We start from the raw sequence: 21740 nt of genomic DNA, 5'->3' as shown, positions 1-21740 counted from the left end.
TGAGACATTAGTTGGACACCAATAAAGGATGCTGTAATAGTGTTATTTCTAGCATCAGCAGGTATTGGCTTGTAGTTGACATTGGAGGCCCCTTCCAACTCTACGATTCAAACTGTTTTGATAGCATTCTTCTAATAATTGAGCTTGGATGTAGGCACTAGTATTTCAGATATTTGAAGGCAGTTTGAAAGTGTGTCATGTGTACACTCATCCCACTTGGTCTCCAGTAAATGGGGTTTGCAGATATTTGTATTGTTTCAAAACATTTGACTGGAGTTGCCAGTGGGGCAAAAGAACGTTATACAGTGGTACCTTGGGTTACAAACACCTCAGGTTACAAACACTTCAGGTTACAGACTCCGCTAACCCAGGAGTAGTACCTCGGATTAAGAACTTTGCCCCAGGATGAGAACAGAAATCGTGTGGCCGTGGTACCTCAGGTTAAGAACGGTTTCAGGTTAAGAACAGACCTCTGGGGAAAAATTAAGTTCATAACCAGAGGTACCACTGCACCATTGGGATGAAGTCTCCCTCAGACTACTTTCATCTTTTTTTTCAGCCAAAGAAAACTTTTGCCTCAAATGCAGGGCTGTCTTAAGCACAGCGGGCAGGCACAGCATGGCGGGCAGGCACAGCATGGGTGCCGTGGGCGCAGCTGCACGGCGGACCGGCTGGCCAGCGGGCGGGCGCAGCTCGCGGCGCCCACCTGGTGGGCTGGCGCCGTGGTGCCCTGCGCCACCCAGCCTGGCCGTAGGGCCGGTCCTGCTCAAATGTTTGAAATGCAATGTATTCCAGTTGTATTGTATAAGCCAGACAGAAATAAATTTGCACTAATGACATGCTGTGTAAATTGTCTCAGCTGGTTAAATATTACAGTTGTTGAGCTAAACATAGCATCTTGCTTCTGTTTCTTGTAGTTTCTGTTCCATCCGGCCTACCTTTACTGTCACAAGCAGTATGCTTCTCAATCTCATTTGCTGGAAACCACAGGAGGGGACAGTGCTGATGTGCTCAGCTCCTGCTTACGGGTTTCCCACAGGCATCTGGTTGGCCACTGTGAGAACAGGACGCTGGACTGGGTGGGCCATTGGCCTGATTCAGCAGGCTCTCTTTATTTTGTGTTCTTAAATACATACATACATATATAATGGCTGTGTCTTTGCTTCAGACAGCTGAAGTGGCCCTGGCTAATCTGAAGAATAAGTATGAGAATGAGAAGGCCATGGTGACAGAAACCATGACTAAACTACGTAATGAGTTAAAGGCTTTGAAAGAAGATGCAGCAACCTTCTCATCCTTGAGAGCCATGTTCGCAACCAGGTACTGAAATACTTTTATAAATAAATAAATTTAATTTCTTTGTCATATATACCTTGACATAAAGAATCTAAATAATAAAGAGAGATAGTACATTGGGATAATGCAAATGATTTTAAGACTGCAGTGGAACCTTGGTTCCGAACGCCTCTGTTATAGTATATTTCGGCTCCCGAACGCCGAAAACCCAGAAGTACCGTACTTTTCTTATACTTTTCTTATACACTCTTATACTGTGTATAATATGAGCTCTGTTTACTTTAAAATAATGTTTTAAAACTGGGGGCCTGGTGGGGATGGGTGTTGGGTTGCATCTCCCCCATGAAGCTCAACAACTCTGTGCAATCCTCCCCCCAAAAAGCCCAACAACTTATACACGGGGGCATGTTATATGGCAGTGGTCCTCAGCCTTGGGCCTCCAGATGTTTTGAGACTACAATTCCCGTGATCCCTGACCACTGGTCCTGCTAGCTAGGGATCATGGGAGTTGTAGGCCAAAAACATCTGGAGGCCCAAGTTTGAGGACCACTGTTATATGGTACGTGCTTCCATTTCCAAACGTTTGGCAGAACCCGAACATGCAACGCGGCTTCTGCTCAGTGCAAGAAGCTCTTGCAACTCATTGGAAGCCGTATTAGGCATATAAATAATAAAAGTTTTCAAATTCCCTAAAACTTTCCTATTTTTACTGCAGAATTTGGGAGTTACTTAATTTGATAATTAGTTCTTTCTTTCTGAGCTTCACTGGAGAGTTTCATTAGTTTGTTCTTTCTGAGCTTCACTGTAGAGTTTCAGTTCTTTTTAAATGCAGTCCATGTAGCAGTTAATATATAAAGCAGTGGTTCTTTTATATTAACAAATTTGCCATTAATAAAGCATTTAGACAGTTGGGAACAAAAAAAACCACAGTTATTGATAAGCATCAAAGTCCACTTAAGTGCAGAACATTGTGACTTTTTGAGTGCTTGGCTTGTACTGAAATGAGAGTTCCTGTAAGCAAAGAAGCTCTGCTTTCAATATAATTAAATATGCTTCCCTCCAGCTGATTACTAATACTATGACATAATGTCTTGGCTCTGTTAGGAATATTTCTACTTGAAACGTCCTGGGGTCATGTCCATTTTTAATTTACATTGCAATATACATTACATTAATTTAATTTCCTTAAGCAAGTCCCGCCACACCTTCCACCTTTCCAGCAGATCAGATAAATGTTAGTAGCAGCATATATAAGTTTCAGAGCAAGTAAGAGATGGGAAACTGAGGAAATAGTTTTCTCCAATGTCTTAGGCCTATCCACACTTGTGCTTGTTGCATGATTTCAAGTCATGGGACTGAGAGGGTTTTTCACTCAAATTGGTTTTGTTCAGTGGGTTTCTTGGAGCCTTTTGCTTGGCTGACCATTTTTGATTGCATATTGTTTTGTTTTTCTCTCTCATTGAATTGAGAATAATTCAGGGCAGGTCCGTGTTAGAAATGTGTTATGGCCCATTGACTCAGGCAAATTTAGTACCCTTTTCTGTCATGGAAAAGCATTAAATTGGCCCAAACTGCACATAAATATAGCCAGTATTTGATGACAAGTGATGGGTACTTTCTTCATATGTAGCTGGTTCATGCTGACATTTCTCCATGAGGGACATTCACATAATCCGGAAGACCCTCTCCCTCCCTCTCTCTCTCTCCCCAGGTGTGATGAATATGTAACACAGTTGGATGAGATGCAGAGGCAATTGGCAGCTGCAGAGGATGAGAAGAAGACCTTAAACTCTTTGCTGCGGATGGCTATCCAGCAAAAGCTCGCCCTTACCCAGCGTCTGGAAGACTTAGAGTTTGATCACGAGCAGTCCCGGCGGAGCAAAGGCAAACTTGGAAAGAGCAAGATCGGCAGCCCTAAAGTAAGTGAGGAGGCATCAGCCACCGTGCCAACCATAGACACTTTCCTCCTGCATAGTCAGGGCCCACAGCAACCAAACATACTGGTCAGCAGTGGCACTCAGAGGAAAAGGTATGCATGCAGTCGTCTTTATAGTACAGTGCAGTGGCCTGACTTGAATTAAGGTCATTCACTGAATTGCAAATAATGAATATATTTTGGCTGGGGTCATTGAGAGATTGGGTTGTGTGAAGAAGCGACTTTTCAAAATGGCTAGTAATTCCATCTGCCCATAATATTTTTTTTCTTCCTTTTGATATAGTCATAGATCATATTCTGTCAGCATTTCAGCATATTCTGTATGTTTTGAATGTATCTGCTTAATACATAACAAAAATATACCTCTTGATGGGGCGGGGTGAAGAGGGGCATGTCTAAGAGGCATATGCACATCCAAAGGGAAATTATCCTCTGATAAACTAATGTGCTTATAAACTTTCCTTTTTCTCTTCATTATTGAAATGTGGGCAAGGAATTTGATTACCCTGATGTGCTTCTCAACACCTGTGTTAAAATGAATAAATGTTCAATAGCAGATGACTTTTATTCAAACCCAGAAACAAACACTAGTGGTTTCAAGAGTTGCATATAGTTCTGTGGCTGTCCCACCAACAGGGGGAGGGAGGTCAAGGAGAAGATGGTGGACAAAAGGTCCCACCACTTTGTGGGAACAACTTCCACGAACAGTATTGAAACAAGATTTCCCCTATTCAGAGACTTTTAGGGCAAACTTTCATTGTCTGTGTACTACATGTTCAGCATAAATGTTAAATGCAGATATTATAAATGAAATGGAAAATATGCATGATGCCTAAATAATAATTAAATACCTAAATTGGGGGATGAGAATTGGATGAGGGAGCCTGCACAAGATGTGACCCACCAAGCCACACCACCACCATGTATTATGGCCTCAGATTATTTACAACATTGAAGAAGAGCCCCAAGCAAGCAGCAAAAACAGATTTTATTGACCCTATGGTGGGCCATTGTACATGGCAGGTGATCTCTGCTCAGCTTGATGGGTCATGTTGAGCAGCTTGCATTTTCTCTTTCTAAATTTTATAAGCGAAGCTTCCCTTTATAAGAAATACGTTTTCCTGTGGGGTGGCAGCAATGATAGGGGTGGTGACAACATGCTGGTTTGCTTTGTGGAGGGTGGCGGTGGGGAAAGGAATGTGATAATGTCATTCAAGGAGCCATTGCTCAGTAATTAAAGTAAAAACTCTTTTGTTTTCGTATGTATTTTTTCTTGGATCTCCTGCAAGACTATTCTCACCTTCCCCTTGTGATCAGAGCCATCCCAGGACTTCAGGGACCCACCTACTGCCTTTATTAAGAAACCCCCCTGATCACACCTCCACAGAATCATTTCTTCTGAGGGGCCCCCCTTCCATGGCCTCCATGAATGAATTCTTCTATGCGCACCGTCTCAGCAAGGAAAAAAGGTTAACCGTGGCCATCCCAGGTAAACATTTTTTCCTTGGGTGCATGTAGTGCAAAATGATTAGCTTAGTATAGGGGGAATCCCGCCAAACACTGCACATGCAATTTTTAATTTGGACACATTCTTCCGTCTTTCATAGATTTGCATCTTTAGACTGCCCCAGACTACTCCTACATGATAATCAGTGAAACTGTTCTGGAGTATGTGATTGGAAGATTTAATCTGAAGTGCTCTCTTCTTAGGGGTCACATTTCCCTCTGGCCCAGGTCAGATAGTCAATCAAGGCTTCAGAAGCAATGCTTTATGAAGCCAGGAAGGGGAGTCTGTGTCAAATACTCTTCCCTTGCCCCCTCCCCATTGTGCACTGACTTGGGTGCAAAGATCCTGGCTTGTATTAAGCCAGAGCTCCTCTTATACCTGAGCCAGGAAATTCTGGTATGTTAACTAACTAACTATTCCTGTTTGTTAAGCCAGAATTCCGATGGTTGGATGTAGCAGGGAACTCAGACTTACTATAAGGCGGGAGAAGAGAAGCAAGGGGAGCAGTGCTGGGACCCAATGATCATTCACAGCTCCATAATGCATAGATTATGAAGCCTTGGATGATTGCCTGAACTGGGTCCTGTTACTGTAGTCAAGATGATAATTTCAATTGGAGTTCTGTTAGCACCTTGGTTGAGTTAGATCCAGTGTGTTTGATCCAGTGTTTCATTTGAAGCCATTTGATGAAATAATAAACTGGTGAAATGAAACAGCTATGATGACTTGGTTGAACAGTATATTATACTGTATCTCTCAACAGATAGATGCATATCTTCAGAGCTAACATGTTGCCTCTTCTTACCATGTGCCAGTTGTGTTTACCCTGCAAGGTACCAATAACATAATTAAAAGAAACCTTCCAAGTGCAGGGGAACTTTTGAATTTTAGGAAATTTTAGGAAAAGTTAGTAGAAAGATAAAGCCTTATTGCGTTTTGACATAATGTGCACAACCTAACAGGTAATTTCAGTGGTTTAACTGCTTAACTGTGTTGGGTTGAGGCCAAGACTTGAACATTTACCCTGGATTTACCGCTAGTGTTCCTTTCATGCCCTTGTATGTTGCTTACTGACAGTTTGGCCAACTGGAAACAACATGGAAACAACATGGAAACATTAAGCCTACACGGCGCTGTGTAATGAGAGGCACTTACAGGTGAAAAGCTCTCGGTGGTATACAACAAAGTAGTTCTGTTAGTGCAAGGATTTCTTCTTGCTCTATGGAACTTCCCCTCCTTCTTTTCTCCCCATGTGCCTCCTCCCCCCTCTCCAGATCTGCTCAGGAGGTCTGGGGGAACTCCCAGAGCAGAATAAGGCGGCATGCAGGGAGAGGAGAGGAGGGGGAGAAGTTCCATTGCACAGCCAAAAGTCCTTGCAGTAGCAGAAATACCATAGCTGCCAAGTTTTCCCTTTTCTCACGAGGAAGCCTATTCAGCATAAGGGAAAATACCTTTAAAAAAGGGATAACTTGGCAGCTATGGAAATACATAGCTAGATAGTGCCCTTCATCTGCAACCTTGTGCAACTATTGTAGATGTAATAGCTTGCTTACATATAGGAAATGGCATTGTTCACAAAGAAAGTATTTGAAATAGTATCCTGTGGAATTGAAGTCTGTTTCCTGGAGAACCATAATGATTACTTAGAATCATTATGTGAAAGTTTAGCGGGGAAATACATAAAGCAGTGCCATGCCTCCTATTAGTAAAAGGGGAGTATTTTTGTTTTTCAGTCTGAAACCAGCTATAGTGGGGAGAAGCCCTTTGGCTTGCTGATATACATTCTGGGGTGCAAAACTCTTCTTCTAATATGGCTTCTGATCACCCTTGCCTGCTTCTGCAAAATCATCTCTTAGCTCAGAAGCATGGAAGAACAGACAGCCTCCAAAGCTTCAGAGAAGCAAAGGCTTTATATTTAGAGGAGGAGTACAATAGACTTAAATAAAGCAAATGTATTTGTCAGAAATTAAAAAAAAACATTTTAGGTCAGCTCCCTGACCCAGTGTTTGTAAATCTTGAAACAGTTTTTTTCAATAAACCAAACCAAATTTTCACCAGAAAGATTTAGGAAGCATCTGATTAACTAATAAAAGGAAAGCATATTTATATCCAGTGTAGGTAAAGTGTGGCTGAGGACAGGGGCGTTCACCCAAGACCTGCCCCTAGCACCCTCGCTCCCCCCTCTAGTCTAAATGGAGCTTCTACTCAATTTTGGTTGAATGCAAGTAGAGCCCTCTGTGTGACTGGGGATTCTGATGAAGCAGGGACCTGAAATGCACAGTTATTCTGTTTGCGTTCAAACATGCACAGATAACAGTCCCATGTAGGTGGGAGACCAAGCAGTGGGGATGGGGTGATGTGCATATGGATGCTGGGGGTGGGGCTTTTGTGCACACCCTGCCCCTGTTCCCATGTTGCCTGAATACACCTTAAGATACCATACAATAGATTGAGCAGAGATCTCCTTTTTAGGGTACAGCTCACCATCTAAATTCTGCTAGAAAACTAGTTTTTGGTTCTGGACAAGCCTAGGGCAGTGTAATGTTGCGTTCTGAATGCAGAGGAAGAACTGGACTCTGTTTAATGTAAAAGAACTTGTCGAGCAAGTTCTTGAGACTTGTCCAGCAAGACTCTGGGAGAAAGTGCGTAACCGCTCACAGGCCCAGATCGTTTTATTAACAAAGGAATTTCAACATAGCATTCGTAAGAACCAATCAAATTCTCTCTGGACATATCAAAAAATCCCCACGTGGGACAGAGTCAGGTAACAGGAAACCTTTTTAACTACAACTAATTGGCTACTTGAGGCATGCATACATATTGAAGACAGATAAACAGGAACCATAAAAGGAAGGTCCCTAATAAACCTGGAGGTAATTACCATAGGAAAGGAAAAATAGGCATTTATCACTTCCATGCTAAAACTATTCACCTGGCACTAAAATCTACCTAAGGATCAACAAAGCTACATCAAAGTTACCTTATTATCTTTATGGTACAAAGGATGCCTGGCAAGCAAATGGTCTATGCAAGACGCTTTGTATGTGACTGACAGGCATCAATAAAATGGCAGAGATGCAAAGCCCTGTGGGATTCGATCAGAAACCATGTCCATGAACCAAACCCAGTCGAACGATGCTTTCATCACTGACACGATGGCCTGCTTCATTTTCATTATTCCTCATAGCAATCCCACATGACCACCACAGTGTTATATATGGCAAATTATGTCAGATTGATTAGTTCAGCGATACACTGGATTTACACAAAAATGGCAGGCCAGGATATCACAGCAAGGAATTGCGAGAGGCAATCAGAATAAAGTCATTTCCATTGTTGCCTTCATGTCTCCCCTGTACCCTGCTTATTACTTATAACCGCCTCTTTTCTACCTCTCAAAAGTTCTGGCACCAGTGGAACGTTGCAAAAGGCAGGACATCCCTCATGAGGAGCACTTGAGAGGAATTTTCATGGATTTTGCATCTAGGCCCAGTACATGTTACCAAATACAAGGTGGGGGTACTTTTGGTCATTATACATAGTTCCTCCACCACTGATAATTACGCTGTTGGAATGTGCTACCGTAAAGTTGATCCAAATCTGACATGCTTTTGGTGGAAATTGATCTGATGTATTTTTAATTCTTTTAAATGGAAGAGTTCTTTTAAATGAAAAAAGTTCTTTCCAGCCCCATTGCCCTTCCAATAATACGAACTTGCACTTTGCCTTTTGACTTAGATACTTCATTATCATCTATTAGAAGAAATGTTTATCTTTTTTTATTTGTCTTTTAACTGCAACTCCAAAAGAACCTTACTTAGAGTAGGCTCATTTAAATTAATGGTCATGACTAACTTAGATCTATTAATTTCAATGGGTCTACTGTGAGCAAAAGTTACTTGAATACAACCCATTATAAAAACAGATATATAAATTTTCCAATAAAACCAGTAGACACTTAACTAAAAATAAAGGCAACATACCCAGACATTTTGTTATCACAAAACAAAAATAAGTTTGCTTCTAAAATGTAGGCTCAGGCTCAGACAGGCTTCTGGGGAGCTCTTGCGAGAGCTCCCACTAAAAATACCTTCTTAAGCTCTTTATGTTGTGAATTAGAAATATACAAGGTAACTTCCGATACCGGCAGATTTTTCCTGCTCTTTTCCTAGTTACACGTAAGAGCAGTCAAGAGCAGATAGAAAAGTGAATGAAAGCAGCAGGAGAGACATCCTTGTTCGTTCATGCCAGAAAAGGTGCTTGTAAGCAACAGCAGTTCTCTCACTGTATAGAGTGCAGAGCAGTATGAGACTGAAAGGTGTGCAGTCACAGGTGCTTCTAGTATCTGTCGGAGCCAACAGTCAGTCAGAGAGTTTTAAACATGTGAGGTTCAATTCAGAAAGCTTATCTTATTGAGATTATTAATATTGTGCATGTGGAAGCCGCTGGATGAACAAAAACTGACTCTTGTATTGAAATAAAAATTCTCCAGTCTAAAAATATCATTCAAAAGCTTTACACACAGGACTTAATTTCAAAATAACTTTAAACAATAAAAATTACATTCAGTTAGTTCTGTATTTCTTATACTGGTCCCAGCATAAGGCGTAATAGATTGCAAATAACTTGCATTCTGAGCTAAAATCAAAGCTCTGTCTCTTCTCCAATGCAGCCTCAGGCTGTTTGCTGGAAACAGAGAAAACACATCTGTTCTCTTCAGTAGCTTAGAACAAAAATATACCATACCCAACATGGATGCCTATCACATTAGCATATGCATAGATCTAAAATAGTATCTGTTTCATGTGACTGTGAGCTAAACACCTTGTGACAGCTCCATTACAGCTAATCTGCTAGGCCGTTCTTCAACTACTTGGAAATTTCCTGCCATGCTTCACAGTATACAGTACAGGCGGCTACTACTACTAATTTTATTATTTATACCTCGCCCATCTGACTGGCTTGCCCCAGCCACTCTGGGCGGCTTCCAACTTAGATATAAAAAATAAATTAACACACTATAGACATTTCAGTTCATGGGATGTGTCTCTGTACAGTGCCAGTCACATGTATTAGTGCCAAACGACATGTTACATTGTTCATACTTTTTAAAAATATGCTTAAGCTTGATGCTTTTTTTCTGAAGGAAAATTGATGGGTTCTGAATCTAGACAGTGCTTCTGTTTCCAGGTCAGCTCCTGCCCCTGGTTCAAAAAAATACTAATTCAATCTTCTCCCATCCCAGCTGCCATTTCACCCCAAAGATACTGTATGCTGACCTGTGCAGCACAATCCTATAATATGTACTTAGAAGTACATCCTACTGTGTTCTGTGAGGCTTACTGTCTTGTAAGTTTGCTTCAGATTTCAGCCTTAGTTTGCTGAGAAAATGCATTTCTAGACCTTTCAACAACCAACCAATTTCTGAAAAATGTGTCACGGGAATGAGTTAAAATTCACACCATGCAGAACTATAGTACTGCAGAACTATAGTCCATAATTCAGTTTAATTTTATTTTTTACAATGATTTCTAACCAAATAATGTCTCAAACTTAAAAATATAACTGGAAGAAGAGTTAATATAACTACTGTACAAGAAGAGGAAAAGGGTCTAGTATTAGTGTTTGGTTATTCTTCTTTCTTCCATTTATGAATTTTGCTGAAAGGTCTTTTGCTGAAAGGTCTATGTGAATTTTGCTGAAAGGTCTATGTGCAGTTTCTTAAATAAGAATGCTGCATCTTTTAGCTCTGGTGCATCAGATACAGATACAGATATTTGATACATATTCTTTCTTTTGCTTGGTGCTACGTTTTGGAATACAATTTCACACATTTTAAAAGAGCATTTAAAATGTTTTAGTACTGCAGGGAATTAGATTTTTGTTTTATTTCAAGTGCTAGAGGTGCAGTGGCACATCAAAGTAACTGAAAGTGCAATCCTATATGCTTGCTATGCTAGGGAAGGGGATATGCTGCTGCTACATTGCTGGAACAGCTGCCATATCCTAAGCATGCTAACTCTGGGAGGGGAGGGGAAAACACACAAAATTCAAAAATGGTACAAGAATAACAGACATATCCCCAAAGCTCCTAGAAACATGACCAGTGTCCACCAGGAAGAGGTGGGCCAGCAACAATGGCAATATGTTGTCCATGCATGAAGGGAACAAAGCCATGTTGCCATGGCCCCAGTATGGAAGAAGCACAGAGAATAAGATAGTGTCCACAGATACAGCCAAGGAAATTCTGTGCTGTGGTCCTCAAAGCAGACAGAAACACACCCAGGAGTTCACTGGTTTAATTCCACACAAAGAGCAAATTATTAACCTCACCCCCATCCTCATCCCTAGTGGAGGAAAGAAAGAAAACTACCAGACTCCAGATCCTTGAAATGAAATATGTTGTAGGTGTGACACATATTGAAATAAATTATTTCTTAGGAGCAGGATTTGCTATAGCATTTCATGCACTTGGTAATAATTGCTGCCAAAATAAAAAGTGTAAGGCTTGACTAAATTTAATTCCAAGCCCTTGGTTTCCTCTTTGTTTTGTTTTGCTTTTGCCTGCCAGTGGTGCTTTCCTGTTTTTGCGCTTGGTATTCTGCATAGTTGGAACAAACATGCTCTAATTCAAATCCACACAGATTCCGCCCCCCCTTCCTGGTGGGCATCATTTAGTGAAAATGTGATGGCCAGCACAATTGCATACTGTAGACACACCAACTTCCTGGGGCAGTAGCTCAATACCCCAATGAAAATACATTTTACAGACAGCTGCACACACCATATTGGTGGGAAGGTCCAGGATAGCATAGGGGGAGGCAGGTGGGTAAGTGGGCAACGAGCATTCAGCTCATGAGCATCAAGCATTTTGCCAAGGAAATGCTCTGCCTAAGCTAGGAATCACACAGGAGCATGCTTCCTTTCCCTTCCACCAATGGGTTTCAGGGGAGTGAAGCATAGGATGTGGAGCCAAATGTACACATTGCTGCGTAAGGGCAGGTGGATACAGTACACTTACCTTTGGCACACAGAAAGAAATAGGTCCTGATACATTGTGAGGCCCGTGCCCAAGAGGGGCGACTGCCCAAGTGAGATGGAGTTCCATAAGCTCAGGTTTTGGAATAGACTGGAAACTGCAGTGCTAACAAACCCACATATTTATCTGGGGGGTTCCATCGGTGTACTTTTCCATGGCAGAGGCACATCGTGTGTTCTATTAGCATAGTGGGGTTTTGCCAAATCATAAAGCTTAAACCACAGTCCTGGTTTTTTTGTACTTTGGGGAATTACCGTACAGTCAAATCTCACTTTACACCTACCTCTGTTTACGACAGCTTTGGTGAGTGACCGCCGCGGACCCGGAAGTGTTTACATCCGGGTTCCGTGGCGTCGGATGCGCAGACACGATCTGCACAGCTCGCACATGTGTAGAAACAATCTGCGCAGTGTGTGTGCGCGCAGAAGCGGTCTATTGGTGTTTTGTGCACGCGCAGAAGCGTGCCTTCGGGGAGCGACCGCTTCGGCGAGCGACCACCTCCACGGAATGGATTGCGGTCGCAAACCGAGGTACTACTGTATATAATATTGTCTGTTCCATTCTTTGGCCTCCCTGTGTTTTCACTGAACTTGATTACATCTCTTCTTTCAGTTGAAAAATCAGCTTTAGATGGATCAGATTTAAATCATGTGATATTTTAAAAGCTAAAAGAAAAAAATACTTAAGAGGACATTTGAAAATAAAATGCTTTTTGAAAGTACTCCAGATCTGAGAGCTTACTACTTGATATAAGCTATTATCCTTCTCTATGGATGTTTATGCTGGAGTTCAGTTGTCACTGGAAGAGATGTTCCAAAGAAGATGACACTAAATAAGTGTTGATTGTTCCTAGCACACTGTGAAGTGCTGTGTTTGTACTTAACAAATATTTCATATTTATCTGCTGGGACTGACTTAGTAATACTTTTGTGTGGAATGCCCCAAATGTTCTAAAGGCATCATTAGGAAAGAAGGTGAAAACCTCTTGTTCCTTCCTTTCATTTAACAATAAATTTGGGAAGTGTTCCAAAACAAGATGGCTTTAGTGAGTAGGTTTCTTCTTCTCTCCATCCTTATACCCAGTGATGGTAATCCGGGGCGCAATTGTATGCTTTAAAGATCTGTTTCATCTGTTACATTTTTGTATGCGGAAAACATCTCCATTTTAGAACCTTTCTAGCCACATGGTTACTTGAGAGTTTGACAGTTTGTGCTGATGTTTTCAAAACCAGAGGCTGGATAGCTAGGGCTTCTGCTAGTCAGAGATAAACCTTTTTTCCCATCAGGACAGGTCTTTGGTTTCTTGGCCTTGTGTTCTTAAAAAGTATCTCCATCCCCACTTATTTATGAGTCCCAGTTTCACTTCCAAACAAACAAACAAACAGCACATAATTCCTATGCATAATTCCAAATTACTCATTTTTTTAAAGTGAGGAGGATACAACAGAACAAAGCATGGAAGTAATTTTATGTTCCCACCTAATATCACAATCTACCTGATAGTTACGGTAACTTGCACAAACCCCACTGGAATGAATGAAAGCTGCACAAAAACACAGCATTTATTCTAACATGGCTCATGCAGGAGAAGTTGCCAGTGGAGTTATGTTCTTGTTTAGTCATCTGGAAATCAAGAGCGTTATTCACAGCACATGCAGCACATGCAGAATTCTGTGCTGCTGCTCTCCTCTCTTAGCCCTGAGAACCCCAAACATATCTAGGGCTCAAAAACCATACAGCACAACTGCTGTGCTACAATAGTTGGTAGAATACTGGATGGAATTCAGTGTTGCATTCTTATGAACATTCCATCTGCACAAGCATTGCAGCTTGCCAGGTGGAATGATTGCCCGCCTTCTTCTCCTGCATGTTGCTCTGGGGTTCTCCTGAATCCCACCCCCAGCCTATTTCAGGGGGGTAGGAGAGCAGACGGGTAGGAAGGTAAAGCCTTATTAATAAAATAATAATAATGTTATTATTTACATCCCGGCCATCTGACTGAGTTTCCCCAGCAACTCTGGGTGGCTTACAGCTGAAGGCCTTGCACCAAAATTCCACTGGTTGTGTGTGTTAGGTGAATTCCACCCCATATTTCTTATTGCAGCTGATCTAGCTATTATCAATCCAGACTGGAATCTGTTCCAGTTCGGGGGGGGGGAGATTCAGACTGGTATTGTATTAGCTCAGGTTTAGTTCCTGAGAATATTTAAATGATTATTCTTAAAATGTTGCTTTGAATGCATTTCCATTGTTTATCAATAATATATGCAAAGATGAAAGGGTTAAATACTATACTTTAAATTTATGGGCAAGTGTCAACCACTGTTTCAGCTCAGCGCAGTCACTTCTACCCTGAAATACCGTAGTGGGGCTGATCTGGAGCAGCTATATGTTTCGGCACCTGCTGCTGATATCAGATGTGGAGAACTCAGAGACCAACCTGAAGACTGGCGAAGAGATGAGAAACAGCAGGCTGGTGTGAACGGGGAGACACATTCACCAAGAAGCAGCCAGTTGAAAAGGCCAGAATCCAGAGAGGGAGCAGGGGAAGAGAGGCTGTCCGGACAGGATAAAGCAAAATACACATCACGAAGGAGAGAGAGTTGCACCGAAAAGGGAGAGACTGCAGAAGCTTGGGAAAGAGCCAGGCAAGGTCAGAGAGGACAGCTCCAGGAAGGAGGTAGGGTCAAAGGAACTGGGAGAAAAAAGACTGAGGGAGGGGAGAGATGCGAGCCTACTGAAAAGGGGAGAGAGCATATTAGACGGAGAGAAAAGCCCAGGTGGATGCTGATCCATGGCCAGTGGGGAAAATATACATGCCTACCAAAAATCTATAATTAGAAGCCAGCTGGAATTGACATAGGACTTGCAATATATGAAGGGTCATGTTCCTCAACCCTTAAACAAGGATTAGTACTGAAGGAAGATGTAACCCAATTCTGATTATAGGGGTTCATAAAGAAGGGTTCATATAGAAGTAACCCAATACTTATTATATAGTTTGTTATTTCTGATCATTTCTGATCAGGCAATTCTGCTTGTGCAGCTCTGTGTAGCTGACCCTTAGCTGGGCCCCTTAAATTCCCTAAATGCCTTTCCTCTTTTCCCCTTCCTCTAATAGAAACCTTTTTTTGGAATAATTTTTATTAGGTTTTACATGAAGGAAAAAAAAGGAAAAAGAAAAAAAGAAAAATTTAAAGAAGAAATACAAAAATGCAGAACAATATTATCACATCTTATTTCTTCAAACTTCTTCCCTTCCCCTTCTTCCATCCTTATTAATAATTAACTCATAACATTTCCAAGTCTTTTTTGCCCCCGGGACGCTCTACCCGGGGTTCTACGGGGGTCCGCGTTGCCCTTGCGGAATTCCCCCCCCCGCAAGCCAGAAACCTCGGAGCTCAAGGTTTCTGCGCCTCTTCGCCAGCGCGGTAGACCAGAAGTCCCCTCTAATAGAAACCATTAAGTGCTTCTTAGTGCCCTCTCCCCCAAAGTATGCTCTGCAGGTTATCAGCAGCAAAGGAGGACCAGACAAGGCTGGTTTTATCAGAAGGAAGCGAAGCTAGACTAATGGCCTTGTCAAGAGAGAAAGACGGAACGTCTTATCAGGAGATGCTACAGTACCACTCTGATGCACATAATTATGCCAGACAGGAATTAAGACCCCGATCCCAAGGCCGATAGAAGCCTGGTACCAGGTCACCAAGACCCTTCTATGGAGCTTTACATTGTCAACATGTATGATAAAGATGCTGAACAGAACTTTCCTGTATATGCAACCCTTGACCCTTTTACGTGCACCCACTTAGAGAGGTAGATTCCTAGGGAGGGGGAAGAGCACCCCAAAAGTGTATAAAGCCCTCATTCAAAGTGCCTGTCTTTGTACTTGCTTGTGACTCGATCACACAGTGCCTTCTGCTAGCAGAAAATAAGTTTCTTTCTCTGAGAGCAACCTCGGTGTCCGTTTGGCTCCTTCCTCCCTCTCATGGGAGCAACGCAGATGATCCCCAGCTGAGAAGCGGAAAAGGCTACAGTACCACGGTCAAAAGGAGCAGCAGGCTTTGGGCACAGCTGGGTTGGTGGAGCATCAGAAAAGATGCTTGGAAGCATCACATAGGAGCACGCAAAGCTCGGGCTCACAGCAGTGAGATTTTGTCACGTACACTAAATCTTAGTTCAATGCAGGAATGGGGGACCCTTTTCAGCCTGAGGTCCATGCTCACTTTTGGGCAACGTTCCAGGAGACAAGTACCAGTATCTGATGGGGCCAGCCAGATACAAAAGTGGGAGGAGAAATACATGCAAATTTAACCTTTGTGCAGTAGGGTAGTTTCTACCCAAACACTTACCTATCTTCCATTTATGCAAGAAAGAAACATTATCGGAGGCAGAAACACTTGGTTTGAAGCAGAGGCAGTAGAGGTGTGTGGCTTGGGAGGGGGAACAGGCTGCAGAGAATCCTAGGGCCAAAGAAATAAGCTTGGTGGACCACATTCACATAGAGTTCCGAGATTCCCAACCCCTGGTTTAATGCAAACTCCCCCAGTGGAACAAGCGGAAGTATGATGTCTTCTGCAGAAGTACTATCTATGTGTTTGGTTCTTAATTTACAGAATGTTACATGATTGTGGTGGGACATTTTCAGTTATCCAACTGGCTTGTTGGCCTTTCATAAGGGACCAGCTCCATGGACTGATCCATGTAACTTACAATGTCCGGAATCCAAAGAACTGCACAATAACTTCCACATGCCCAACTGTGAAATAATAGTCCCATGCTACATAATTGCTGTTTTAATATCTTCCTGATTATTCAAGAGAGTATAATGACTCATGTGAAAATGACTCATCTTTTATAGAGTGTGTTGGCATAGGCAGTTTGCTGAACCATTATTCAGGGTCCTCCATTGGTTCTCTGACCTACAAACTTGGATTAGCATATCTAATCCATTATTTTACAAATCAAAGGAAGCTTTTATTGCAGCTCCCTCTATGGACATTTGTCATAACAATAGCTAACCACTGCTGAAGAAATTAAGGAAATGTTTGTGACATGGCATGGGGGTGTGTGTAAGTCAAGAAAGAAAAAGTTTAAAAGTCCCTCCAGGTGCTGTGTATTCAAATTCTCTTGGATTCTGGTCAATAAATGAAGGGTGATTGTGGTGACAAACCACAGATCCCATTTTAAAAAAAAATATCTACCGCATTTTAAAATTCAGCAATTCTTCTGAAAACAATAATGGCCAAATGAAGGGGGGGAGGGAACACTACCAGGCTTTGGTTTTCTGTAGAGTATGGTTTAATATGCAAATAGTAACTTGATTCTTGTAGTCTGATGTTTCCTAGGTATGATCCCATCTCTCCCACACATCATTTTTGAAATGAATTGCAAGCAATTCTGTTTCAACATTGGAGCAACCAAATATACCAATGCAGATGGATCAAAATTATCAGGCAGATTGCAACCCTTTTGTATTCTACATCCAACCAATTCATTCTATGCTGCTCTGAAATGAATACAGATGCTTCTTATAGAGCAGGGATGGGGAAAACTGTTGCCCTGCAGATGACTATGGACTACAGTGACCACTGGCTGTGTTGATCAGGGCTGATCCAAGATGGAATCTAACAACATCTGGACATAGCTGCCAAGTTTTCCCTTTTCTCGCGAGGAAGCCTATTCAGCATAAGGGAAAATCCCTTTAAAAAAGGGATAACTTGGCAGCTATGCATCTGGAGGGTGCAGGCTCCCCAGCCTTGTTATAGCACCTAGTATAATAATAACTTTTAATTTTTCTCTGCGGTTTTCACATATCATGTCTTATCCTGTGTTTGTCTCATTATTATTTTAGATCTACCATATTTGATATGCTCATTGAATCAAACCAATAAGCATTACATGTGCATATATATTCATTCCAGCTGTAGTACAGGTGCTTGTGAAAGCAAATTCAAAATGGTGGGTGAAAAGTTTGCTAAGGGCCTTTCTTGGTTTTTAACTTCTTATCAACCCAGCAAAACATACTTTTACCTCTTGGTGCCACTGCTTTGTGCTTTCTCCTCTGGTCTGGTTATGTTTCCAAGTACTACAGACAAGACTGAAGGCATACATTTCATGCTGAGCAATATTATTTAATAGTTGTGATGACACAAATTCACTGCTGTGCTTTGCTTATTACTTTCTCTTCCAAATTTTCATCTTGAGTTTTATACAACAGGATCACCTTATTAAAACCATTTCTTTTACTGGCAAGCAAGCCATGTGTACCTTCTGCCAAAGCTCGCTAAATAAAACAGCTGGAAAGCATTGAAGCAGAATACATGCATAAAAATCAGATATATCATAATTTGCTACTACCAATTGTGAGCACACTAACAGAGTAGACCATAGCTAAAATAAATTTAAAAATGCATTCTTCTTGAAGTTGGTCTTTACAGGTTCCAAGCTTAGCCCAGTTTATCAGTAATGTGGTTGCCTCTTAAAAATAAACCCACGTGGATATAGTTGCGTGACAAGGCTGACAGAAATCCCCCCCCTAAATAACTCACAACAGACACAATATTTTAGGTTTGGGTTTTTGGCATTATTTTGACCACAACTTTATTTAAATACATTTATTATTTTGAGTGTTGGCTTAGGGCGGCTTTTGGGACAGGACCAATTCCATCTGTCCACTTGGGACAGCACCAGCTCCGACTTCCCCATTTGTATAGGGAAGTCAAGTAAACACCCCATGGGAGAGGAGTTAGCTGTGCCCAGGCATTCCCCCCTCTCGACCAGGAATGTTCCCCAAGGCTCAAGCTCTGTAATGGCCCCCCAGCCCCACCTATGGGGGGTGTAAGGACTAGAGCAGAGAGCCCCAGGATTCCTTTAACAGAATACTCTATGTGGAGCAACGTTAAGAAGGGGGTAGGCATGTGGATGCCACACCCCTCCTTCAAGCAAATTCATTAACCAAAAGCCTAACCGCCAACCTAACAAGTTGTGACAATTTGCTAAGCAGTAGGCAAAAACCAAATGGCAACAGCCAATCAGTCAGATGGAAAAATTCCTACTGAGCCCCTTCAACAGGCAAAGCAATATCAGGCTAAAACCTTCAGAACACGCAGCGGGTGGGAGGGAGATTCAAAACACCAGCAAGAGTGGCCAAAAATGAAAGACGCTGAGGTTAAATAGGGGTCCTCCTGCTAATCAAAAAGGGATATTATTGCTACCACGCCCCCCAAGCCTCAAGTCTGACGCAGCCCAGCCCTCCCCAAACCTTGAGGACTTCTTCCAGCCCTTCCGCAACCCGCACTATCTCTTATAAGATAATGCGCTTTGCAAGCTGAGTACAGTGGGTATAGTTGCAAGCTGTGTCAATCAACTCTCCACAAGGAGGCACCAGTTTCAGTCATACTAGAGCAATCTTTGGGATGTTGTTGTACTGTATCCTCAATCATCTGTTATTTACAACACTTGTTGGCATCTTTTAGGAATTCTTAGCACAAACCCTTGATATATTTAAGTTCCTGCTGCCCCCAGAACGGTTTAATGAGATTTTTTGTTTGTAACCTACTTTGTCCATTCCATATGAGCACACTGCATTGTGCTGGACATTTGAGAAGGCAGGCGTATCAATCAGTAATGATGTCTGATTCACACAAGTTGACTTGGTGAATGGCTGCCCCCTTTTATTTTGCATCCCAGATTGCAGAGTGCATGTGCCAAGCTCGTTGTGCAAGCTTCTTGTCGATTGTATTGAAATTTCAAGTGAGCCTTTCCACCCAGGAGTATGTCTGCCTGCATTTTGCAGAGGATTCTGGGGTGCATTTGTGGGGAACTAGTGTGGTTTGTGGTGCTTACTGATAGCCCTGCATGAATTTAATGTGCACCACAGAATTCAGCTTAACTGTTTCCCAATCCCAACTATTCCTCATGCTGATGGGCTTTGAGGAGGGACAGGGCCACTTCTGCATCCACAGCTCTACTGCTCACAATGAGCATTTTGGAATGTTGGGGAGGACCTGGATCTGATGGGTCTGATACTGCCAAGCGATGCCAGTGAAAGCAGCTTGGGATTCAATGGATCCTGGGTTTTTTAGCTGTTGCATAATATTATTTACAACATAACTGCCTCTCCTAATATGACCAGCTAATAATAACATCAAGATCAATGGAATCTCTGTATGGTTATTCAGTATGTAATATATTCCAGGAATGCCTTTCGGTTGTGCCTTTAAACTCTTGATCCAGTGCCCATTGATACTTTAAATTGAATGTGCCCAGCAGATTATGTTTCTCTTCAGACTGATGCCATGTGAAATGATATCAAAATCAAGGTGCTTACAAGATCTTTTCCTACTGCAGTATGGAAATTATATGCCACATTTTAAATATGAGCATGTGCACTCCTAGTGCTAAATGTTTTTTTGCTGTGTACTGTAAGGCAATGAAAAAAACTTTTTTATAAAAAAAATCTTCTTCTCTGTCTGTTACTTCAGTAACCTGTTGACCTGCTGGCTAGACTGTCAGTAGATTTAGTGAGGAATGATTAAAACAGTATATTTTATCTGATTTTCCCCCAAATTCTTAAAAATATATCACGATTCTATTTTAATTACAGGGTTTCACAATTATTCTTTGTATACATGTATTTGTTACATTTTGTAGAAGTGTAATAGAAATGCACGATTACACTACAGATGGACTACTTTTAACTGTCACTTAATTGCTTTTGAGCAAGGCGTTCTTTCAGTTCTGTAAGTTAGCTATAAATCTCTAATAGATTTATATCTGTTGTAAAGAGTAGAAATTGAGGAAATAATTGATTTTGTTTTGCATTTTAATGAGAAACTAATTCAGACTTCTCAAACCATTCCCCAAACCAAAATTACATTTGCACATCCCCAAATTCTACAGTGAAATTCTCCAACCAAACATTATTTACAAATATAAATGTATTGGGAAATCTGCATAAAATTTGCATATATATTTGCATATATTGGGGAAAAGAATATTCCAAAATGCTTTATATATGGGGAAATTGCTTGTAAAAATGTGTATTAGTCAACAATGCATACAAACGTGTTTAGTAGGAGAAATTTACACAAAAAGGCAGATTCCACCCCGCCCCCATGAGAATTAGAAAAAAAAACCTGTGTGGAAATGTGCAGCAGTATATTTAAGAGTGGAAAAATGAGAAACTTAGAGAAATGAAATTGACAAATTCATTCATCCCTAGCAGAGGCATATGAAATCTATAGCCCTCCAAATGTTGTTTGACTCTGATTTCCATCCAACAGGGATGTCAGGGATGTTGGGAATTGAAGGACATCATCTTGAGGGCCACAGCTTCCCCATCCCTGAAGTAGAACTCTGTATCTATCTCCATATCTTGGGGCAGAGAATTTCATAAGTTAAATATGGGAGCATAATCTGGCTGTTGCTCCCTTGCTCCTCTTAGCTGTGGATAGCAGCACCCTCTTATCGACCCATTATTAGATAGATAGATAGATAGATAGATAGATAGATAGATTTACAGTATATTTATAAGAAGATCACAGGGTGGAGCCATTGCCCGCATTCCTTTTCCTCCTCTCCTCCACCACCATAATTATAATTATATTATTATTATTATTATTATTATTATTATTATTATTATTTGTTGTTATAGTGATAGTAGTGGCAGCAAATGCAGATTCTCTGGTACCTTGGCTATGAGAAAGGACTATAGGCCCTTCATTAAAGCTAGACATTTGATCCTAGGGAGGCAGTTAAAAGGCTGAACTGCTGCTTGACAGATATGATGGACTGGATGGGCAAAACAAGTTGAAAACAGAAGTACTGCTAGTGAGTAGACAATATGCCTTATACAGCCTGATTGGATGGTGTGGGAATAATGCAGCCACACCCCAAAGGCATCAAGTGGTGATTCCGCGCTCCTCTCTCAAGTGGTATGCGGGCACCATGGCAACATTGGC

General features: G+C 41.6%; 1 protein-coding gene across 4 annotated transcripts in view; it reads left to right on the top strand.

The window, feature by feature from the left end:
- The window catches only part of BICD1 (BICD cargo adaptor 1), a 148152-nt gene that overhangs the window by 101155 nt on the left and 25257 nt on the right, over positions 1-21740 (top strand). For 2 of the 4 annotated variants that reach the window (XM_035126582.2, XM_060279954.1), the window contains exons 7-8: positions 1169-1320; positions 3008-3215. In XM_035126582.2, the coding sequence (XP_034982473.1) occupies positions 1169-1320; positions 3008-3215 (360 nt within the window). Of the gene's footprint in view, positions 1-1168; positions 1321-3007; positions 3326-4521; positions 4722-8141; positions 8253-21740 lie in introns of all 4 variants that reach the window. The other 2 variants (XM_035126583.2, XM_035126581.2) reach the window with 2 other exon arrangements.

This window comes from Zootoca vivipara, chromosome 10 (assembly GCF_963506605.1).
Source record: "Zootoca vivipara chromosome 10, rZooViv1.1, whole genome shotgun sequence".
NCBI classification, from domain to species: Eukaryota; Metazoa; Chordata; class Lepidosauria; order Squamata; family Lacertidae; genus Zootoca; species Zootoca vivipara.
Note: the sequence above shows the minus strand (reverse complement) of the source record. Positions and strands in the feature narration are given on the sequence as shown.